The following is a 17159-nucleotide window of genomic DNA, read 5'->3' as shown; positions in this document are numbered from 1 at the left end:
CCCCGCGCCCCCGGCCCACCCTTGACAGCTCCTGCAAATGACCCTCTAATGACGGGATGGTCGCAGTGTGAAAGCTGTTGGAATATGTAAGCGGCCCCGGGAAGGGTCTGCTGGGGAGGGGGGACACACCAGACACGCTTTGTTTATCCGCCGGCTGGGATGTGGATTGGGGATAATCAGGCTGGGCTGGGATGTGGAGTCGGGGCTGCTGGTCCCAGGAGGGGCGGGATGGAGGTGGCCCCTGTCCCATCCTGCGAAGCCACCTGGGCCACCCGCCGCCAGCCCCGATGCTTGTGGTCCCTCCCGTCCCCTCGGCTGCGCGGGGGCCACCGTGGGTCCCCCCCGCGAGTGCCGTGTCCCCATCCACGGGGGCAGTCCTGAGCCTGGGGGACCCCAGACCCACCACCGGGGCTGCAGCCAAACCCCAGCACTGACCCTCGCTACCCAGGAGGAGCATCCCCCGCCAGGACTGAGGTGCAGGGGGGACACGGTCACCCCAGGGCACTGGAGGCCCCGGGCATTGCCTGGGGCTGGGGTTCTCCTGCTGTCACCGGGTTGGTGACCCAAAGGAGCTGCCTGCACCGGCCACAAGGCTTAGAATTCACGGCTGTTAGAGAGCACGGCCCTTCCCTTATCTCCGAGGGGTAAATAAGGGTGGGAAATCCCTTTAGCCTCCCCTTCCCCTCCTGCAGGTGCCTCCCTGCTTGCTCTTGAGCAACCTCCCGTCAGGGTGGGAGCAGCTCCGTCCTTATCTCACGTGAACTTTGGAGCTTTTGAGCATCTTTTGCACTGTTGGAGGGATCCCTTTGCTCTGGCAGTGTTGGGAACAGCCAGAGCCCACCTGCTCTGGTGTTACTGGTGAAGGAGCAAATGGACAGAGATGGAGGAACTGCACCCTGACAGACCACCAACAGCAAAAATGGGCTGTGGAAATCAGCCGAACCACCAGGTGTTTTTAATATATATATATATAATTTATTGATGAGTTTTACAACTGTGACCCTTTCTCTACCACCCCATCCAGCGAGGGGGGAAAAGGCTTGAGCAGATCCACGGCCTCACGGAGGGAGCAGAGTGTGCCGTGGCAGGGAGTGATGCTGCCATGCTCCAGTCCTGCACCTCAGCTCCTGCCTCTGCCCTTGGCTGCCCCAGGCACACCTTCCAGCAGCACCACAGCTCCTGGAAAAACACAGTGTGGGGCACCAAGGTGCCCCAGGGAGGTGGCTGGTGGCCTTTCCTGCGTGGAGCCTGGATCCAGCCATGCACCGTGGCCATGAAGCACCGCTAACACCCCGGCACCCCACTCCTCCCCTGGCCCAGCCAGGGCTTTGCTGACCCACAGTCACACGGGTTCGAGATGCCCCGGTCTGTGTGATGTCCATAGGTCGGGTGGTCGGTCCTTGGGGACACTTCTGGGCAGAGATGTGCCCCTTCCCAGCGGGGGCGAGGTGGCCTCAGTTGCAGCCACACTCCTCGATGATCATGTCCTCGTGGTGGCGGACGACGATCTCGCCCTTCTCGTAGTAGAGCATGGAGAGGGGACTCATCCTGACCGGGGAGCAGGCGGGACACGGCACCTGGTGGGGCTTGTAGAGCTGCAGCAAACTCTGTGGGAGACACGGGAAGGGCAGAAAATCCCCCCTGCCACAGGTGGAGGGCTGGGAGTGTGGGGGGCGCGGGGGCAGCTCTTCTTACCTGTATGTACGCGTGGTTGGTGGGCTTGAAGGTCTCGTCCACAGGTGAGGGGCACAGCCCTTCGCATCGGTAGGCGTTGTACTTTTTGGGGTAGACAATCCAGCTGCCCCAGCCCGTCTGCTCGAAATCCACCATCATGTCCACCCGCCTGCACAGGGCCCTGCCCTCCTCCCGAGGCGTGGCCGGAGCAGCGTCGCTCGCTTTGATCCTTTGCTTCTCCATCCTGTTCCTGCGGTGCCGGCGCGTCCCCTCGCCCTGGGAGCCGCTGTCACGCATGATGTACTTGGAGTTCTCCGCTGTCCTGATGAGGCTGTGGTCTCCTGGAGACTTGTCCGTGGAGAAGACGAGCAGCAGAACTCTGTCTGCCACATCCTGGGGCAGGGCTGTCTCCCCGTGGCCAGCGTCGCTCAGGGTGGGCGAGTGCACTGCACTGGTGGCCGGGACATCCGAGCCGTTCACCTCCCACCGCTCCTTTCCCGTGGGATTGTGGTGCCCGGGGACCACGGCTTGGTGCAGCCAGGACCGGAGCAGGTTGGTGACCTCGAAGACTTCCCAGGAGGCCTGGGTGGCAGAGGGGCTGCCGGCCACGGTGCCCAGGAAGAGCTGGTGGGCGCAGGTCCCATGGCCCCGGCACCTGCGCCGCTGGCTGTGGTAGATGTCCAGGGAGACGTTGTGGGAGTGGGAGAGCCCGGGCGGGCGGATGCGGAGCTGGGCCAGACTCACCTCCTGGCTGCTGGACAGGGAGGACATGTCGAAGGAGAGCGCCCAGTGGGAGCCGTTCTGCAGGGAGCCTGAAAGCCAAGGGCAAGGTGAGGGGACGTGGGGCCGGGGGTGCCAGCGCCGGGAGGGACGGTGCCCTCGCGTCCCTGCCGCGGGAGCCCGAGGGTCAGGGGAAAGCCGCTGGATCCACTCCGAGAGCCAGCGAGAGCCCGGGGCAGGGCCGGTCCCGGGGACAGGGATTTTCGGGACAGTGGGGGTCCCTGGACGGGGATGCTTGGGGCCGGTGCAGGTCCCGGGGACTGTAACTGTGCCAGAACAGGGATGCCTGGGGACAGTGCCAGTCCCAGGAAGCGAAATGGTGCTGATCCCGGGGACAGGGTTGCCCGGGGACCGCACGGGACCCGGGGACAGTGCCGGTCCCAGGACAGGGATGCTGAGGGATGGTGAGGGTCCCAGGGACAGTGCCGGTCCCAGGACAGGGATGTCCGGGGCCGAGGCCCCACTCACCGTGCGGGGAGAGGCTGAGGGCGGCGGCGGCGGCGGCGCGGAGCGGGGCGGGAGGGGCGCGGAGCAGCTGCAGCATCAGCGGGGGGCAGCGCGGCGGGGCGCGGGCCGGGGACAGGGTGGGCGCCCGGGTGGGTGCCCGGGGGGATGCTCCGGTCGGTGCCCAGGTGGGTGCCCGGGGGGATGCGCAGCCCAGGCGGAGCAGGGCGAGGGCGCAGAGCGCCAGCGCGGGCGCGGAGCGGAGCGGGACCCGCATGTCTGCCCGGGCCACCCGCAGCCGCCCTATTTGTACAGCGGCCCCGAGCGCCGCCCCGGGCACCCCCCTCTCCGGCAGCCCCCTCCCCTCTTCTCCCCATCCCTCTTCCCAGCCCTCCGTCCCTATCTCCATCCTCCCTCCCCTCCACCCCCATCTCCGCGCTGACATCCCTCCCCGCTTCCAACTCCGCCGTCTCTCGTTCCTCTCTTTCTCCCTCTCTCCTTCCCACCCTTCCCTAACTGCCTCCAGTCTTATCCACCCGACTCATCCCTCCAGCCCTCCAGTTCTTCTCGTCCTGCCCGTTTCCCTCTCCCTCCTCCCCTCCATCCCTCCTGGACTCGTCCCCACCACCAGCTCCCTCCATCCCTCTCCTGCCGTGGCTGGTGGGCGCGGGGACGGCACCGCCCGGGACCCCTGCGGACGAGTGACCCAGGCACATTCCCCGCCACCCATCAATCCTGTCCTGCTCCTTGGAGAAGGGACCGGGACCTGGGGTACCCGAGGACCCCAACCTCTCCAGGTGGGGGTCTCAGCGGGGGTCCCCCTTCATCCCCGCCCATCTCCCAGCGAGGTGATGCTCTTCCTTCCCTGGGAGAAACGTGCGGGGCACCGGGGAAACCTGGGACCTGCTGGCGGTTTCTTACCCCGCTGTCAGCCCCGCACCTCCCCCTCAGGCTGTGGCCGGGTGACGTCACGACGCTGCAAAAAGTGACGTCACGACAGAAGGGAAACGTGACGTCACGACAGAAGGGAAACGTGACGTCACGACAGAAGGGAAACGTGACGTCACGACAGAAGGGAAACGTGACGTCACGGCTCCATCTCCCCGCCGCGCAGTTCCCGGCGGCCGCCGCCAGGTGGCGCCGCTGCGCCGCGGTGGGGCCCACCCGGAGCCATCGCCCTTTGAAGCGCCGGGTCTCGCGAGAGCCGCGAGCGCGGGCGGCGGGCGAACATGGCGGCGGCGGCGGCCGAGGGCGCGGAGCCCCCTCCGGAGCCCCCCCCGGCCCCGGAGCCCCCGGCCCCGCCAGAACCGCCCGCCGCCGACGCCGAGAGCGGGTATGGCCCTCCCTGCGCGCGCCCGAGGGGCCCCCGCAGCCCCCGCACCGTGAGGGCTTTGATGGGGGAAAAGGGGGCGGGGGGGGGCTCGCCGCGTTACCATGGGAACGGGGATGGGGGTCCCACACCGCCCCAGAGGGGTCCCTGGAGGGCCCAAGCGACACCGGGAGGGCGGGGGGTAGCTGCACGTACCCCCCCCATCCCGCACCGGGCCCCGGGTCCGGGCTGAGCCCCCCCTCCGCCCCCCATTCCCGGGGGTCCCCGGGGGGGCGGCTCCTCTGACACATCTGTGCCCTGGCAGCGGGGACACCGCCCTGGTCGATGTCACCACGGCCCTGGAGACCGAGTCCGCCAACGGCAAGGAGCCCCTGGTAAGTGCTGTGGGCACGGGGGGTGGTGGGTGGTCCAGCCCTAAGGGAATTTACATCCCCCCAGCTTTGGGTCTGGAAAGGGTTATTTTGGAAGTTAAATCCTCACCCGTGTAACGAGCTGAGTCTATGGAATAGCTCCAGCGCGGGCACGGATCAGGGGGAGGGATTTATTCCGTTTAAAGGTAGCGGTGTGTGAGTCCCTGGCTCTGCTCTGCCCGGGCAGTGTGTGATTCCCTGGATCTGCCCCTGGCAGTGTGTGAGTCCCTGGCTCTGCTCCCGTTCCAGGACACGGCTGGGGATGGTGCCGAGGCCCTGGATGCCCAGGGGGGCTCGGGGGACGAGGAGAACGCGCGGCAGCTGGGAGAGATCGAGCTGCAGTGTGGGATCTGCACCAAGTGGTTCACGGCGGACACCTTCGGCATCGACACCACGTACGTGAGCCCTGGCAGCAGGAAGGGAGTGTTTTAGAGTGCGAGTTCCCAAGGACCAAGGCCCCGTCCGTATCCTTGGACACTTGGAAACCAGCATGTTGTGTAAATAACTAAGACTTTGCCTGTGATAAAAGCACCCCCACCAGATACCACTGAGCCTGTAAGGTGTTTCTGGGCTCAGGGAGAGAAAGAATAATTGGTTTCTAATCTGGAATAATTAATGTTTTAATCCAGTGTAGTAAAGAATAATTGACTTTATTTGTTTTCTAAGAAAGACACTGAGGGGCTGGAGTGTGCCCAGGGAAGGGAATGGAGCTGGGAAGGGTCTGGAGCACCATGAGCAGCTGGGGGGGCTCAGCCTGGAGAAAAGGAGGCTCAGGGGGGACCTTCTGGCTCTGCAGCCTCCTGACAGGAGGGGGGAGCTCCCAGGGAACAAGGGACAGGATGACAGGAAACGGCCTTAAGCTGTGCCAGGGGAGGGTCAGGTTGGACATCAGGAGGAATTTTTCCCTGGTAAGCGTGGTCAGGTATTGGAAGGGGCTGCCCAGGAAGGTAGTGGAGTCCCCATGCCTGGAGATGTCCAAGGAAGGACTGAACATGGCACTCAGTGCTCTGGGCTGGGTGACAATGTGGGGATCGGGCACAGGGTGGACTCGATGATGTCAGAGGTCTTTTCCAATCTCAGTAATTCTGGGATTCCTTTAATCTAATGCAGTAATTACAGTGTACCCAGCCCTGACAAACCTGCTCTTTCCCAGGTCCTGTTTGCCCTTCATGACCAACTACAGCTTCCACTGCAACGTGTGCCACCACAGTGGGAACACCTACTTCCTGAGGAAACAAGCGAGTGAGTCTGGGAGAAGCACGTTGGGGGGTGTTTTGTGCAAGATAATTCTGAAGGTTTGGTTTTGTCTGGGAGGGCTCTGCTGAGACCCTTGGAAAATGACCAGAAAATTCATAGCAACAAATCTGAGGCTTTTTCTAAAAATGTTTTGCTGTTTTAATTGCTGAAGATGTGTAAATGTGTTCAGTGGGGGCTGATCGGGATGAACTCGAGGGGGTTTGCTGTTCCTCGGGGTGATGCCGTGGGGTCGGTGATTGCTATGAACACAGGTGGGTGTCCTGATCTTCCCCACCAAGTGTAAGTGTATCCCTGGGGTGTTTTGTTTTCCAGATCTCAAGGAAATGTGCCTTAGTGCTCTGGCCAACCTCACGTGGCAGTCGAGGACACAGGACGAGCACCCCAAGACGATGTTCTCCAAGGATAAGGTTTGGCTGTGACGGAACCGCCGCGGGTCCGCGTCAGGGCTGGTGTCAGTGAGGAGGAGCTCAGAGAAATGTTCTCTGCTTTCACAGGATATTATCCCGTTCATTGACAAATACTGGGAGTGTATGACAACGCGGCAGAGGCCTGGCAAAATGACCTGGCCCAATAACATTGTCAAAACCATGGTAAGAACTGGGGGTAAATCCCTGGAGGAATTACCACGAACATTTTGATTTTCTGACACTGGTGTGTGCTGAGGGCTGGGCTTGGAGCTGAAGGGTGAAGATGCTGATGTACCTCCCACATATTGATAGTACACAATGGGATTTAAACACTTGTTAATTAATTTGTTAATCTTACCTCGTGTGACTTGAACTCCTCTGTTTCAGTGCAAAGAAAGAGATGTGTTCCTGGTGAAAGAGCACCCAGACCCGGGCAGTAAAGACCCAGAGGAAGATTACCCCAAATTTGGGCTTCTAGACCAGGTATGTGATGAGAGAAGGGAGGAGAGCAGAGATCTGGGAGGAGAAGTGGGGGATCCTTGTGGTGCCTTCTGCTCAGTCAAGGGGCAAAGCTCTGCCACGAGTCCGTGTTGTGCCAGCGGTGGGTGGGAGCTCCAGCACCTGGGAGTGCCCTGCTCGGGCTCAGGGTGGCACCTTTGACCAAGTCTGTTCAGCAGATTGTTTGATCTCTTGCAGGATCTTGCCAATATTGGCCCTGCCTATGACAACCAGAAACAGAGCAACGCTGTGTCCACGAGTGGAAGCTTGAATGGCAAGTTCTTTACTCGGGAGGGTTTTGGGTATTTGGGACTAAGCTGCATTTTCCAGTCCTCTGGGCATCTGTGCAGTTCAGCTGTCGTGTGAGCTGAGTTTATGCTTGTGCTCAGAACAGTCTCACTGTGCCTTTTTATAGAAGGATTAACTTTAGTTCTTGGGAAGGTTCAGCTGTTTCTTTACGGTGACCAGATAAATCGAGATGCTCGCCAGAAAGCCCAGCTTGTCAGTTTGCTCTTAGAACGGTTTTAATTTACCTCCTTGTGTTTCCCTTTCTCTGAGAGTTGAAAGTAGCTGGGGAAAGGATAAATATATACATTATTCCTTGTGCTCACTGCTTGTGCTTTACTGTTACTCCTTGAGGGTGACTCCTGTGCTGTCCCGTCCTGCTGAGGTTGCTCAGGGTGACCTTACTGCAGTGAAGTACCTGCTGATGAGGATATGTATTAATAATCTGCAGTAAACACATCCCAACAGTACAGGCAGGAGGTATTTGGGGCTTTTTAGAGCAGGTTACAGATATCTCAGGTGTGTTGTCTCCATGTCATGCACTGGTTGTTTTTTATTGAATTTCCGGGAGACTGACAAACATGTGGTGCCACTTCTGTTCTTGCAGGTGGAGCCTCTCTGGGAGGTGAATATTTACCTTTCAGCTTCTAAAACTTAAGTATTGCTGTTTGCAAAGCTTTTTTGCTTGATTCTCTTAGAAGCCAAAGTCAATTAAAAATGAAAGCGTGCCCTGATGTGATTGCAGTCAGGCTTTAATACAAACCAGCAATTCCACTCTTTAATCTTTAGCAATTAGAAGATTTTGTTGCCATATTCTGCCCTACTTGACTGTTATGAATGTTTATTTGTGTATTTTGTTCTTATATTTATTTTTACTTTGTGTCAGTTGACCTGATGTTGTCATTTTAACTCTTAATGTCTAAATAATTCAGTCTGAAACATACAGTGTGATGGTTTGGGCAAGTAAATATTTACCAACTGGAGATCCTGAATGTTTATCTGCACTGGATCAGGTGATGTGCAGCTGGATCAGGTCATGTTTGTGCAGAATATGGTATTCCCTGGGTGATTTGGGTCCCTTACACCATAAGGGAATGCTGGTAATGGAAGAGCTGACTGGATTTTTAATTACCACACGAATGTAGTTCGTGAAGGTGTTTATCTACAGTACATGAAATTTCTGTAGTTTTCCTTGTGAATCAACACTGATCTCTTTGGAAATAGTGTGATGATAAAATGCACATATGATTTAATTCCTTAAAACGTTGTGCTGATCTCAGTTTGATTAAATTTGACATGCAGCCTTTCCTGTACTACAGTCCTGTGAGTTCAAAATCAGTGCTGTAGTTCAGGCTGGTACACTGTTCAATCCCAGAACTGACTTTGGTGATACTGAAGAGAAACACCTCTTGCTTTTTGTTTTTCCTCCTGTAGGTGTATTTTATTTTATAGATGGAAATTGAACATTAAAGTGCTTCTTGCTGATTGGTGTCAGAGTGTTCCCCCAGCACAGGGTCACTGGGACGGTGGCTGTGCTGTAGGGTGGGTTTTTGCTGCTTCTGCAGAAGTAGATTGGAACTGTGACTGGAATCTCCATGAAAGACTAATAATAATACCTCTGAAGTGGATCCCAGTGCTGCTGCCTGTAGCTCTTCTCATGACAGAAAAGATTCTTAATTCTGACCTCAAAAGCCTGGGTTGAGCTTGTTTTGCTGCTCAGTCTCCCTCAGCTTCCGCTCCAAATTTAGTCCCCTGCGGATTTTGCTGTGCTCGTTGGCACCACGGGCTGGTTCACACTGACTGTGGGCAAAGGCTCCTGAGCCCACGAGCTCATTTTGGTTTGGCTGCTTCTGCCCCTCTGTCCCTGGAGATTCCGGGCGCGCGGGCGCTCCCCGACCCCCAGCTCCTTAACGTGCCCGGTCTGTGTGTCCAGGGGGAATGGCTGCTGGAGGCAGCGGGAAGGGCCGGGGAGCCAAACGCAAGCAGCAGGACGGAGGGACCACGGGAACAGCCAAGAAAGCCCGGAGGTGAGAGGAGGGCACGGGTACTGAGGTGTGGGGCACCGGGCAGGGACGTCTGTGCTTGTCATGCCTTAAACTGCCTCCCACCTGTCTCTGCCTGGGTTCATGGGGAGTCACTCCAGAGCCCTGTGACGTTACTGATAACTCACAGGCCATAAATCATTTGCAGCGGGGGAGTGTGTGCTCAGTTTGTAGGCGAGTGTGTGCTCGTTTGGCACAGACACCGCTGTGCAGCCCCTGAGCGCAGGGACAGCTCTGCAGGGGGGTGTCCTGGGGTGATCTGTGATGGCACCACAGCCACTGGGAGATGCCAGCCTGGAGTTTCTGTGTTTCAGTGACCCATTGTTCTCAGCTCAGCGCTTGCCCCCCCACGGGTACCCTCTGGAACACCCCTTCAACAAGGATGGGTACCGATACATCCTGGCCGAGCCTGACCCCCACGCGCCCGACCCAGAGAAGCTGGAGCTGGACTGCTGGGCAGGAAAACCGATTCCTGGGGACCTGTACAGAGCCTGCCTGTATGAACGAGTCCTCCTGGCACTGCATGACCGAGGTACAGAGCTCGTTAATCTGTGCAGGTTGTGTTTCCTTACAGGGACGTCCCGGTGACCTCTCGTTACCGGTCAGTGACGTTTCAGGTGTAATTGCTCTCAGAGGTGCAGATGGCAGATCCAACCTCTGCACGTTCATTTGCCTTCTGACATCTCCACACTTTGCAAATCCCAAATAACTGCTCGTGTCACCCCCTGCAGCTCCCCAGCTGAAGATCTCTGACGACAGGCTGACTGTTATTGGCGAGAAGGGCTATTCCATGGTGCGAGCCTCCCATGGCGTGCGGAAGGGAGCCTGGTACTTCGAGATCTCCATGGATGAGATGCCTCCAGACACAGCTGCCAGACTAGGCTGGTCACAGCCCTTGGGTAAATAATGGTACCAAATACTTCTTAGGAGATGCTCCTGCTACACTCCACGTGTTCACATCAAAGTGTTTGTTTCCGCAGGGAACCTCCAGGCCCCTCTGGGATATGACAAGTTCAGTTACTCCTGGCGCAGCAAAAAGGGAACCAAGTTTCACCAGTCGATAGGGAAACACTATTCATCTGGCTACGGACAGGGAGACGTCCTGGGATTTTACATCAGCCTTCCAGAGGACACTGAGACGGCCAAGTCCCTGCCTGACACCTACAAAGACAAGGTGAGGGGCGAGTTCACTGTTGGATTGAGCGTTGGCAGGTGGATAAGTGGCAAACAGGTTGCTCTGGCCTCACTCCTACCCCTTTCCGTGGATCCTTCCCATCCTGCCTCTGGGTACCTCCGTGGTTCATAGGGGAGAGGTCCAAAATACTCCTGGATGGGATTGCCCACGTCTCCTTTCATCTTCCCCTCCTGGCTCTCAAATACTTGAGCTGTGGGAATCACTCCTCACAGGTACTCTGACACCAGGCACACCTGTCCCCGAGCAGGGCAGGTGATGGGCAACAGGTTTTTGGGCTTGCTTCTGACATTGTTTGCTGCTATTTCAGGCTTTGATCAAATTCAAAAGCTACTTGTACTTCGAAGAGAAGGATTTTGTGGACAAGGCAGAGAAGAGCCTAAAGCAGGCACCTGGAAGCCAGGTGAGTTCTTGGGTGTCACTTCAGCACATCTGGTAAAGGGGAACTGGGGGTAATCCTGAGAGAGTTGCTGTGTTGTGACAGCCACCATCAGTGGGAAAACCCTTCATTTTTCAGATCATATTCTTCAAGAATGGTGTCAGCCAAGGAGTTGCCTTTAAGGACATCTTTGAAGGGGTTTATTTTCCTGCCATTTCTTTGTACAAAGGCTGCACGGTAAGTGAGGTGTCTTTGAAGGAGAATGCCTGAATCCCTCAGTTTCAGTAATGCAAGAGTGGGAGTGCTCTGGGAGCCTGCCAGGTGAGGAGGAAAGATGGGAATTATTTTAGTGAAGTGACTCTGGAACGAAACTGCTGAAGGAACACCCTCCTTCCATGCCAGGGGTGCTTGTTCCTGTGGGCTTGCACAGGCTGGGGGTAGGCTCAGAAGCAGGAGGGAGATGAGGACTGAGGACTAAAGAAATTTTCCTGGTGTTTTAGATCTAATGAAAATGTGTCTTCCCCAGGTTTCTATAAACTTTGGGCCGTATTTCAAGTATCCACCCAGAGACATCACTTACCGCCCTGTAAGTAAACCTGAAGCTTTTTTACCCCCATCTGAGAGACTCAGTGTTTAAAACAAAAGGTATTTTGGTGTGATTCGTACCACACCACAGTGTGTGTAAAAATATTTAAGGACAGCTAGCCCAATAAATAATTTAATTAAATTTTCGTTAAATAGTGGATGCTGTCTTGTTCCTCTTGACAGACTGTAAGGCCCTGCTGTTGCCTGTGTTGGCCTCTTTTATCAGTAAGAGGGTGGAATTGTTGTTTAAGGACACACTTGGAATTTTTTTTGCCCCACCGATGTTTCCAGGAGGGGAACAGCCCTGGAATGCTGCTGCCACTCCTTCCCAGGCCTGTACTCCGGCTGGAGCTGACTGTGCTTCCCCCTGCAGATGAGTGACATGGGCTGGGGCGCCGTGGTGGAGCACACGCTGGCTGATGTCCTGTACCACGTGGAGACGGAGGTGGATGGGAGGAGGAGCCCCCCCTGGGAGCCATAAACCCCCCACACCGAGGATTTATTGCAGAGGAACGTCCATCCCTCAGTGAGCAGCCACGACCCACCAGGCTGAGGTGTTGTGTTTGTGTTACCTGCTGCAGGTTCACACCCCTCCCCCTGCCAGAGTGGGAGTGGGGCAGGTCTGGGGGGTTTTGTGCTATTTTGGGGCATCTCTTGGAGCCTCCAGTACCGTTACAGTGTCACTGCCAGGAGAAGGGGGTGCTGAGGTACCTCCTCCTGAGAACAGGGTGTAGCTGGACCTGCACAGTGACACCTGTGCTAAGGTGTGTTTGGCTGATTGGGACCAACAGCTCACAGCCAGGAGGGCTCTGTTGGAACGAGACAGCTGCATGTAAGACTGAAATTTGGGCTTCTGTCCAAACTGTATTTTTTTCTTTTCCCCACAAACTGGAAACCAGTTTAAAAATAAAGGCTTTAACTCTCTTTTTATTCTGTTTTTGTCTTGTAAATTGTTACAAGTGAGATTTAAACTCAAAGTAGCTACAGTTGGAGATCTCTCAAGCTGAAGATCTGCTCCCAGGAGCTACACTGGGCCTGCTGCCAATGATCATCATTGCAGAGCTTTTGGATGAATAAATAATTTGACACTGTGTCTGTGTCAGAAAAATAAATTAGAGCTGCTTTGTGGGGGGAGAGGGAATAAAATTGTTAGTTAAGTGCTGTGTTTGAGTTTTAGGGGAGTAAAAGGTGAGGTTCAGTCAGGCCCGTGTTTGCCTCACTGAGGATGTATCTTCCCAGTCAGATGTCCGGGGCCTCCCTAATAACTAGTGAGTCCAGGCCTGGGACACCACTAATTAAAGCTTTATTTATTCAGTGACAGTAATTAGGGAGGGTAGAGGTGCCTGGCTGGGCCAGCACGTGCTCAGTGAAGCAAACGTAGGACTTAAAATTTTTGGTCCTGCACTTCCACAATGAGTTCCAATAAATAAATCTTTATATTTATTGATTGAAACCACATATTAATTAGTGGTGTCTGCTGCTAAAGGCCTTGGCTGATCAAAGGGACTCCCCATTTGCCCCTGAACAAAGCCCTGCCCCGGGTGGTGGGCGGGTCGTGGTCAGCAGGTCACAGGCCGGGCCAGGCGCTGCCGGAGGTGTTTGGCGAAGTCCACCTGTGTCTGGGACAGGACCTGGTTGATGATGGTCTTGGGCAGCCAGCCCTGGAGAGGAGCAGACACAGCCTGTGAGCGGGACCTGCCTCCCCCACAGCCCCTGTTCTCCACCCTGCGCCCTTCCCAGTACCTTGAGGTCGATGCTGAGCAGCCAGGTCAGCCTGGTCCGGGAGGGGCTGCCGGGCAGCGGGCGCAGCACCATGCAGGTGGGACCGTTCTCAGCCCTGGCAGGGGGGAGGGACCGGGTCAGACCCAAAACCCAGACTTCGAGCCTCAGAAATACACTTAGTGATTGGGGGTTTCCTCAGCAGCTCCTGCTGCCCAGACAAACCCAGTGACTGAGCCCCTGCTAAAACCCTCCTGCCCCGTGGGAATCTCCCCCGTTGCACACCCCGTAAGGGGACTGAACAGGGGGTTACCTGACGAACCCCTCCTGCTCCGGCATCGCTCCGTACATCGTGGACATGCCGGCCAGGACACAGGTGGAGCCGCGTCTCTTGGAGCACCGGACGCTCACGAAGTCCCGGGGCCCAACAATGTTCCCGGGGGTCGGGGCTGCCTTCTCGTGGGTGATCACCGTGTCCTTCCCAATCTTCTCCAGGATCTGCAGTTTGGAACTGAAACCTCAGTTTGAAGTGTTTTAAGTGCCAGCTGAGCTAAAAAGTTGCCTTTGGTTACCAGGTGCTCAAAAAATTGCTGTTTACAGGGAGAAAAATTGCAAATATCTGCTCCACCCCAGGTGCAGAACATGAGTTTTCAGTTCCTGAAAGGAAAGGTGTTTCTCTTACTGCTTCTCTGATTCCAGAGGAGCTGTGGGATAGCCAAACTCTTCCTTGTGCCTCAGGGCTGCTTCTCCTCCGGATCAGCCCAGAGTTACGGCAGAACTGGCTGCTCCTTGCAGGAAAGTGCATTTCCTGCAGAATTAGTCACAGAGAAGCTGCTCCAGGCTCACCTTTGCTGCAGCAGCAATACAGTTACTGCACAAAAACCTTCCACATCTGCAGCAGGCAAAGGACAAGATACAGTCACAGAGAACAGCAGAGAATTCCCTGTGCTCCTGCTGTGATGGGCCCTTCCAACGCCACATGGAGCAGGACCCATGTGAACCCCGGCTGTGACACACGTTTCCTACCTTGACTTCTTTGACGTTGGGGTTCCAGTCTCCCATCTGCTCCATGTTGTCCACCAGCTCTCCGTACACTGAGTCCAGGGGCTGGTCCACCACCACCTCCAGCCGGAACACCTTCCCCACATCCGGCAGCACCTTGCTCAGCACTTTGTCTCCGTTTCCCTGGAGGGGGGACAGCAGGATTAACACCACAGCTGTTGGCAGGAGGAGTGTCAGTGCCACACGGCAGAGCACCCACCGCCACCGTCTCCGTCTTCCAGCCGTCCTGGTCCTCCAGGATTCTGAGGGATTTCTGCAGGGCTTCCTCTCCTTGTTTGATGTAAGACATTTCCATCTCACTGAAGGGCTTCTCCTCCAGCCTCGAGCCTGCCGGGACCAGACAAAGGCAGGAGTGAGTGCAAGAACAGTGTAACGTGCCAGATAAGCTTTATCTACCCCAAATACCCTTTCCATGCCCAGGGACCGGGAAATTAAACCCAATTCCCACTCTGCTGCTGGTTCAGCAGAAGCACAGCCCACCCACAAGCAGGTTTTCCCCCAGCCACTCCCTGGATCCCCAATCTCTGACAGCCTCCCCCCGGCAGGAAGGGACAGACCCCCCTGAGGTGTCACTTACTGAGCAAGGAGCTCCTCCTGCGCACCTGGTGGATCCAGGAGCTGGGTCCTGGGCTGCGGCAGGCGAGCCTGCTCAGCTCCTGGCTGATGGCCACGGCAGCTTGTCTCCTCAGACCTGAGGGGGAGAGTGCATCAGGGGCCTTTCCAGGGGCTTTTTCCCCCAGTTTGATCATACAACATGGAAAAGCCTCTGCTTGTCACCTTTACTGAGTCCCTACAGGCACAGGGAGCAGCCATCACGCTGCCCTGGGACAGCCTGTCCTAAGCAATCCCAGGCTTGGCTCCAGGTCCAAGCCACGCAGCAGTAAAAATACTGAGGAACATCGTGTGGCCCAGGAAAGAGCATAGAAATGGAGCACAAGGATAGAAAATCCTCACTGCCAGTGGGAGCGTGACCCAGAGCTGGCCACAGGGGCACGGGTTGTCCCCTCGGACCCCAGAGATGGCAAAAAGGGTGGCAGGGACAGTAAATCACAAAACCCAGAAAGCAACACGGCATAGGGTGGGGTAAGGAGAGCACCCCTGAGCTCGTCCTCCTGCCCGAGAAGGAGTTTAGAAAGCAAAGGGGGGGTATGTGTCCTTTCTGCACCCGCAACTCAGCGGGAACTTCTCCCACGAACTCCAGTGTGACAGCGGGGACAGGACCCCACTGCCCCTCCCGCCCCAGGCAGCCCCTCACCGGTCATGTTGCGCAGGTGCCGGTAGGAGATGGCGGCGCAGAGCTTGGACGTGGCTGGGAGCATCTCCTGGGCTGTGGTGGTGGCTGTGCTTGGTGTCTGTGCTTGGTGTCTGTGCTCGGTGTCTGCGGCGAGCGTGGCTCTGTCCCGGCCCCGCCGCCGCGGCCTTAAGTACGTGGGCTGAAGGATTCTGCCCCGTCAGCCGCCAGATAAGAGCCGTCACTCACGGCAGGGCCCCGTGGGCCAAGGCCACGCCGGGCTCCTCACGCAGCTGAGGGGTCAGCGCCGTGCTGGGACACGGAGCCGGCACAGGGGGGCACGGCCAGCCCCGTCCACGGCACAGCCACGGGGGCACAGCACCCCTGAGGGACAGCAGAGAGGCAGAGCCCCCCTGCCCAGCTCCTGCCGTGCCAGGGACAGACCCTGCGGCACACGGGCCATCAGCTGCGGGTAAGGACAGGTGATAATCAATTCTGACAGGTGTCGGTGGGCAAACACAGAACCACAGAACCAGTAAGGTTGGAAAAGACCTACAAGGCCATCGAGGATGATTGTCGTGGATGGATAATGGATAATAACAACAATGGACAACACCGTGTCGGGACAGAGCCATCCTGGAATAACCCAGCCAGGCTCAGCCCAACCTCAGCAAACGCTGCACACAAGAACCAGGACAGCCCATACAGAGCTGAATATTAAACACGTTGAGCTGTTGAGCCTGGGCTGGGAGAAAGGGGCAGCCTCGTGCAGCCCCCCTACCCCCGAGCCTGGTTATCTGTCCCAGGGTTGGGAGTGGTGGGCAACGGCAGAGCAGCGATAACGCTCAAGGCTGAAATGACATTTCTGGGATGAGTTATGGCCCGGAGACCAGCGCTCCCAGGAACCCGTGAATAACAGCTGCTTCCTTTGACGTCAACCCCTGCACCCTCCTGCGGGGAGCCTGACCTTCCTCCCCGCTGTTGCAACAACTTGGCCCAGGGGGAGGTCACCCCATTGCTGCACCAGCCCCGGGGAGCCCCTCGCCTCCCCCTGCTTGTCCCCAGCCCCCTCGAGATGATTCGGGTCCCACCTGCCATCCAGAATGTTCCTGCTGCTCCTCAGGATGCTCCTCTCCATCGCCAGGGCTGCCATCCTCTGTCATGTGCAGAAAGCACCTCACGTTCACGTCAGCGATGCGCGACCGGACGAAGGTGCTGGAGGGACCAGGAGGAAGCCGGAGGCTGCACCGTCCCCTTCCCAAATGTTTGCTGGGAAATCCTCGCTGCAGCCACGGTCCCACAGCTGTGACTCCCAGGTTGTGCCACAGCTCTCCCCTCTCCGGGCTTCACCCACCTGCCTGCATGTGGAGTGAGGGGAAATTCCAGAGGGTTTGAAATCCCTGAGCTGCTCCCGGGAGCTCCCAGCCCAGAGCTCTGGCCAAAGGCACACGGAGCACCCACGGGTCTGGGTGCTAAGGGAGACCAGAGACCCCCCCATACTGTGCATTACCCACAGCCCCCCTGCCCTGACAGTGAGGGGGACCAGAGACCCCCCAGCTGTGAACCACCCAGGACTGTTGTTATCCCAGATGGAGCAGCGGCTCCCGGCACGAGGCCTTGGCACAAGGACACGCAGTTGTTTGTGAGAAGAACCAAAACAGCCCGGGCAGAGCCACCCCTCTGGCTCTGAGCTGGGGGGGCTGGAGGGGCACGAGCTCCTCTGTGCCCCTGGGGAGGGGACATGAGGACAAGTCACACTGTGCCACAGCACACGAGGGAAATGCTCCAGGTGACCCATCCCCAGGGTGCCACAAGGGGATTCCAGAACCCTCAGGGGGGTCTGGTGCTCTGAGACACACCCAGG

The 17159-nt window shown here is 57.3% G+C and overlaps 3 protein-coding genes across 4 annotated transcripts; 1 reads left to right on the top strand and 2 right to left on the bottom strand.

Annotated features, from left to right (window-relative positions):
• Positions 1–1454: 1454 nt before the first annotated feature.
• On the bottom strand, positions 1455–3175 carry NODAL (nodal growth differentiation factor). The gene is made up of 4 exons (XM_017831806.1): positions 2923–3175; positions 2189–2486; positions 1696–2125; positions 1455–1607 (listed from the first exon to the last, which is right to left on the bottom strand). The coding sequence occupies exons 1-4, from the start codon at positions 3173–3175 to the stop codon at positions 1455–1457; spliced, it is 1134 nt and encodes a 377-aa protein (XP_017687295.1).
• Positions 3176–4212: 1037 nt separating this feature from the next.
• On the top strand, positions 4213–12207 carry ASH2L (ASH2 like histone lysine methyltransferase complex subunit). Of its 2 annotated transcripts, XM_017831889.1 has the most exons (17): positions 4213–4231; positions 4533–4602; positions 4888–5033; positions 5792–5880; positions 6208–6302; positions 6390–6485; positions 6690–6785; positions 6999–7074; positions 7693–7710; positions 9019–9112; positions 9442–9659; positions 9859–10026; positions 10108–10301; positions 10630–10722; positions 10837–10935; positions 11225–11284; positions 11657–12207. In XM_017831889.1, exons 4-17 carry the CDS (start codon positions 5808–5810, stop codon positions 11762–11764), a joined length of 1488 nt encoding a protein of 495 aa, XP_017687378.1. In that variant the 5' UTR covers positions 4213–4231; positions 4533–4602; positions 4888–5033; positions 5792–5807; the 3' UTR covers positions 11765–12207. The 2 variants fall into 2 exon arrangements, with proteins under 2 accessions (XP_017687378.1, XP_017687379.1); XM_017831890.1 differs by lacking the exon at positions 7693–7710.
• A 123-nt stretch (positions 12208–12330) lies between these two features.
• On the bottom strand, positions 12331–16499 carry STAR (steroidogenic acute regulatory protein). Its single transcript, XM_017831892.1, has 8 exons — positions 16387–16499; positions 15320–15507; positions 14642–14755; positions 14264–14391; positions 14029–14187; positions 13316–13500; positions 13027–13120; positions 12331–12944 (listed from the first exon to the last, which is right to left on the bottom strand). The coding sequence occupies exons 1-8, from the start codon at positions 16446–16448 to the stop codon at positions 12843–12845; spliced, it is 1032 nt and encodes a 343-aa protein (XP_017687381.1). The 5' UTR covers positions 16449–16499; the 3' UTR covers positions 12331–12842.
• Between the last annotated feature and the right edge of the window lie 660 nt (positions 16500–17159).

This window comes from Lepidothrix coronata, unplaced genomic scaffold (assembly GCF_001604755.1).
Source record: "Lepidothrix coronata isolate B3197 unplaced genomic scaffold, Lepidothrix_coronata-1.0 Scaffold197, whole genome shotgun sequence".
Classification (NCBI taxonomy): Eukaryota; Metazoa; Chordata; class Aves; order Passeriformes; family Pipridae; genus Lepidothrix; species Lepidothrix coronata.
The sequence above is the reverse complement of the archived record's forward strand: the minus strand, read 5'-3'. Positions and strand labels throughout refer to the sequence as shown.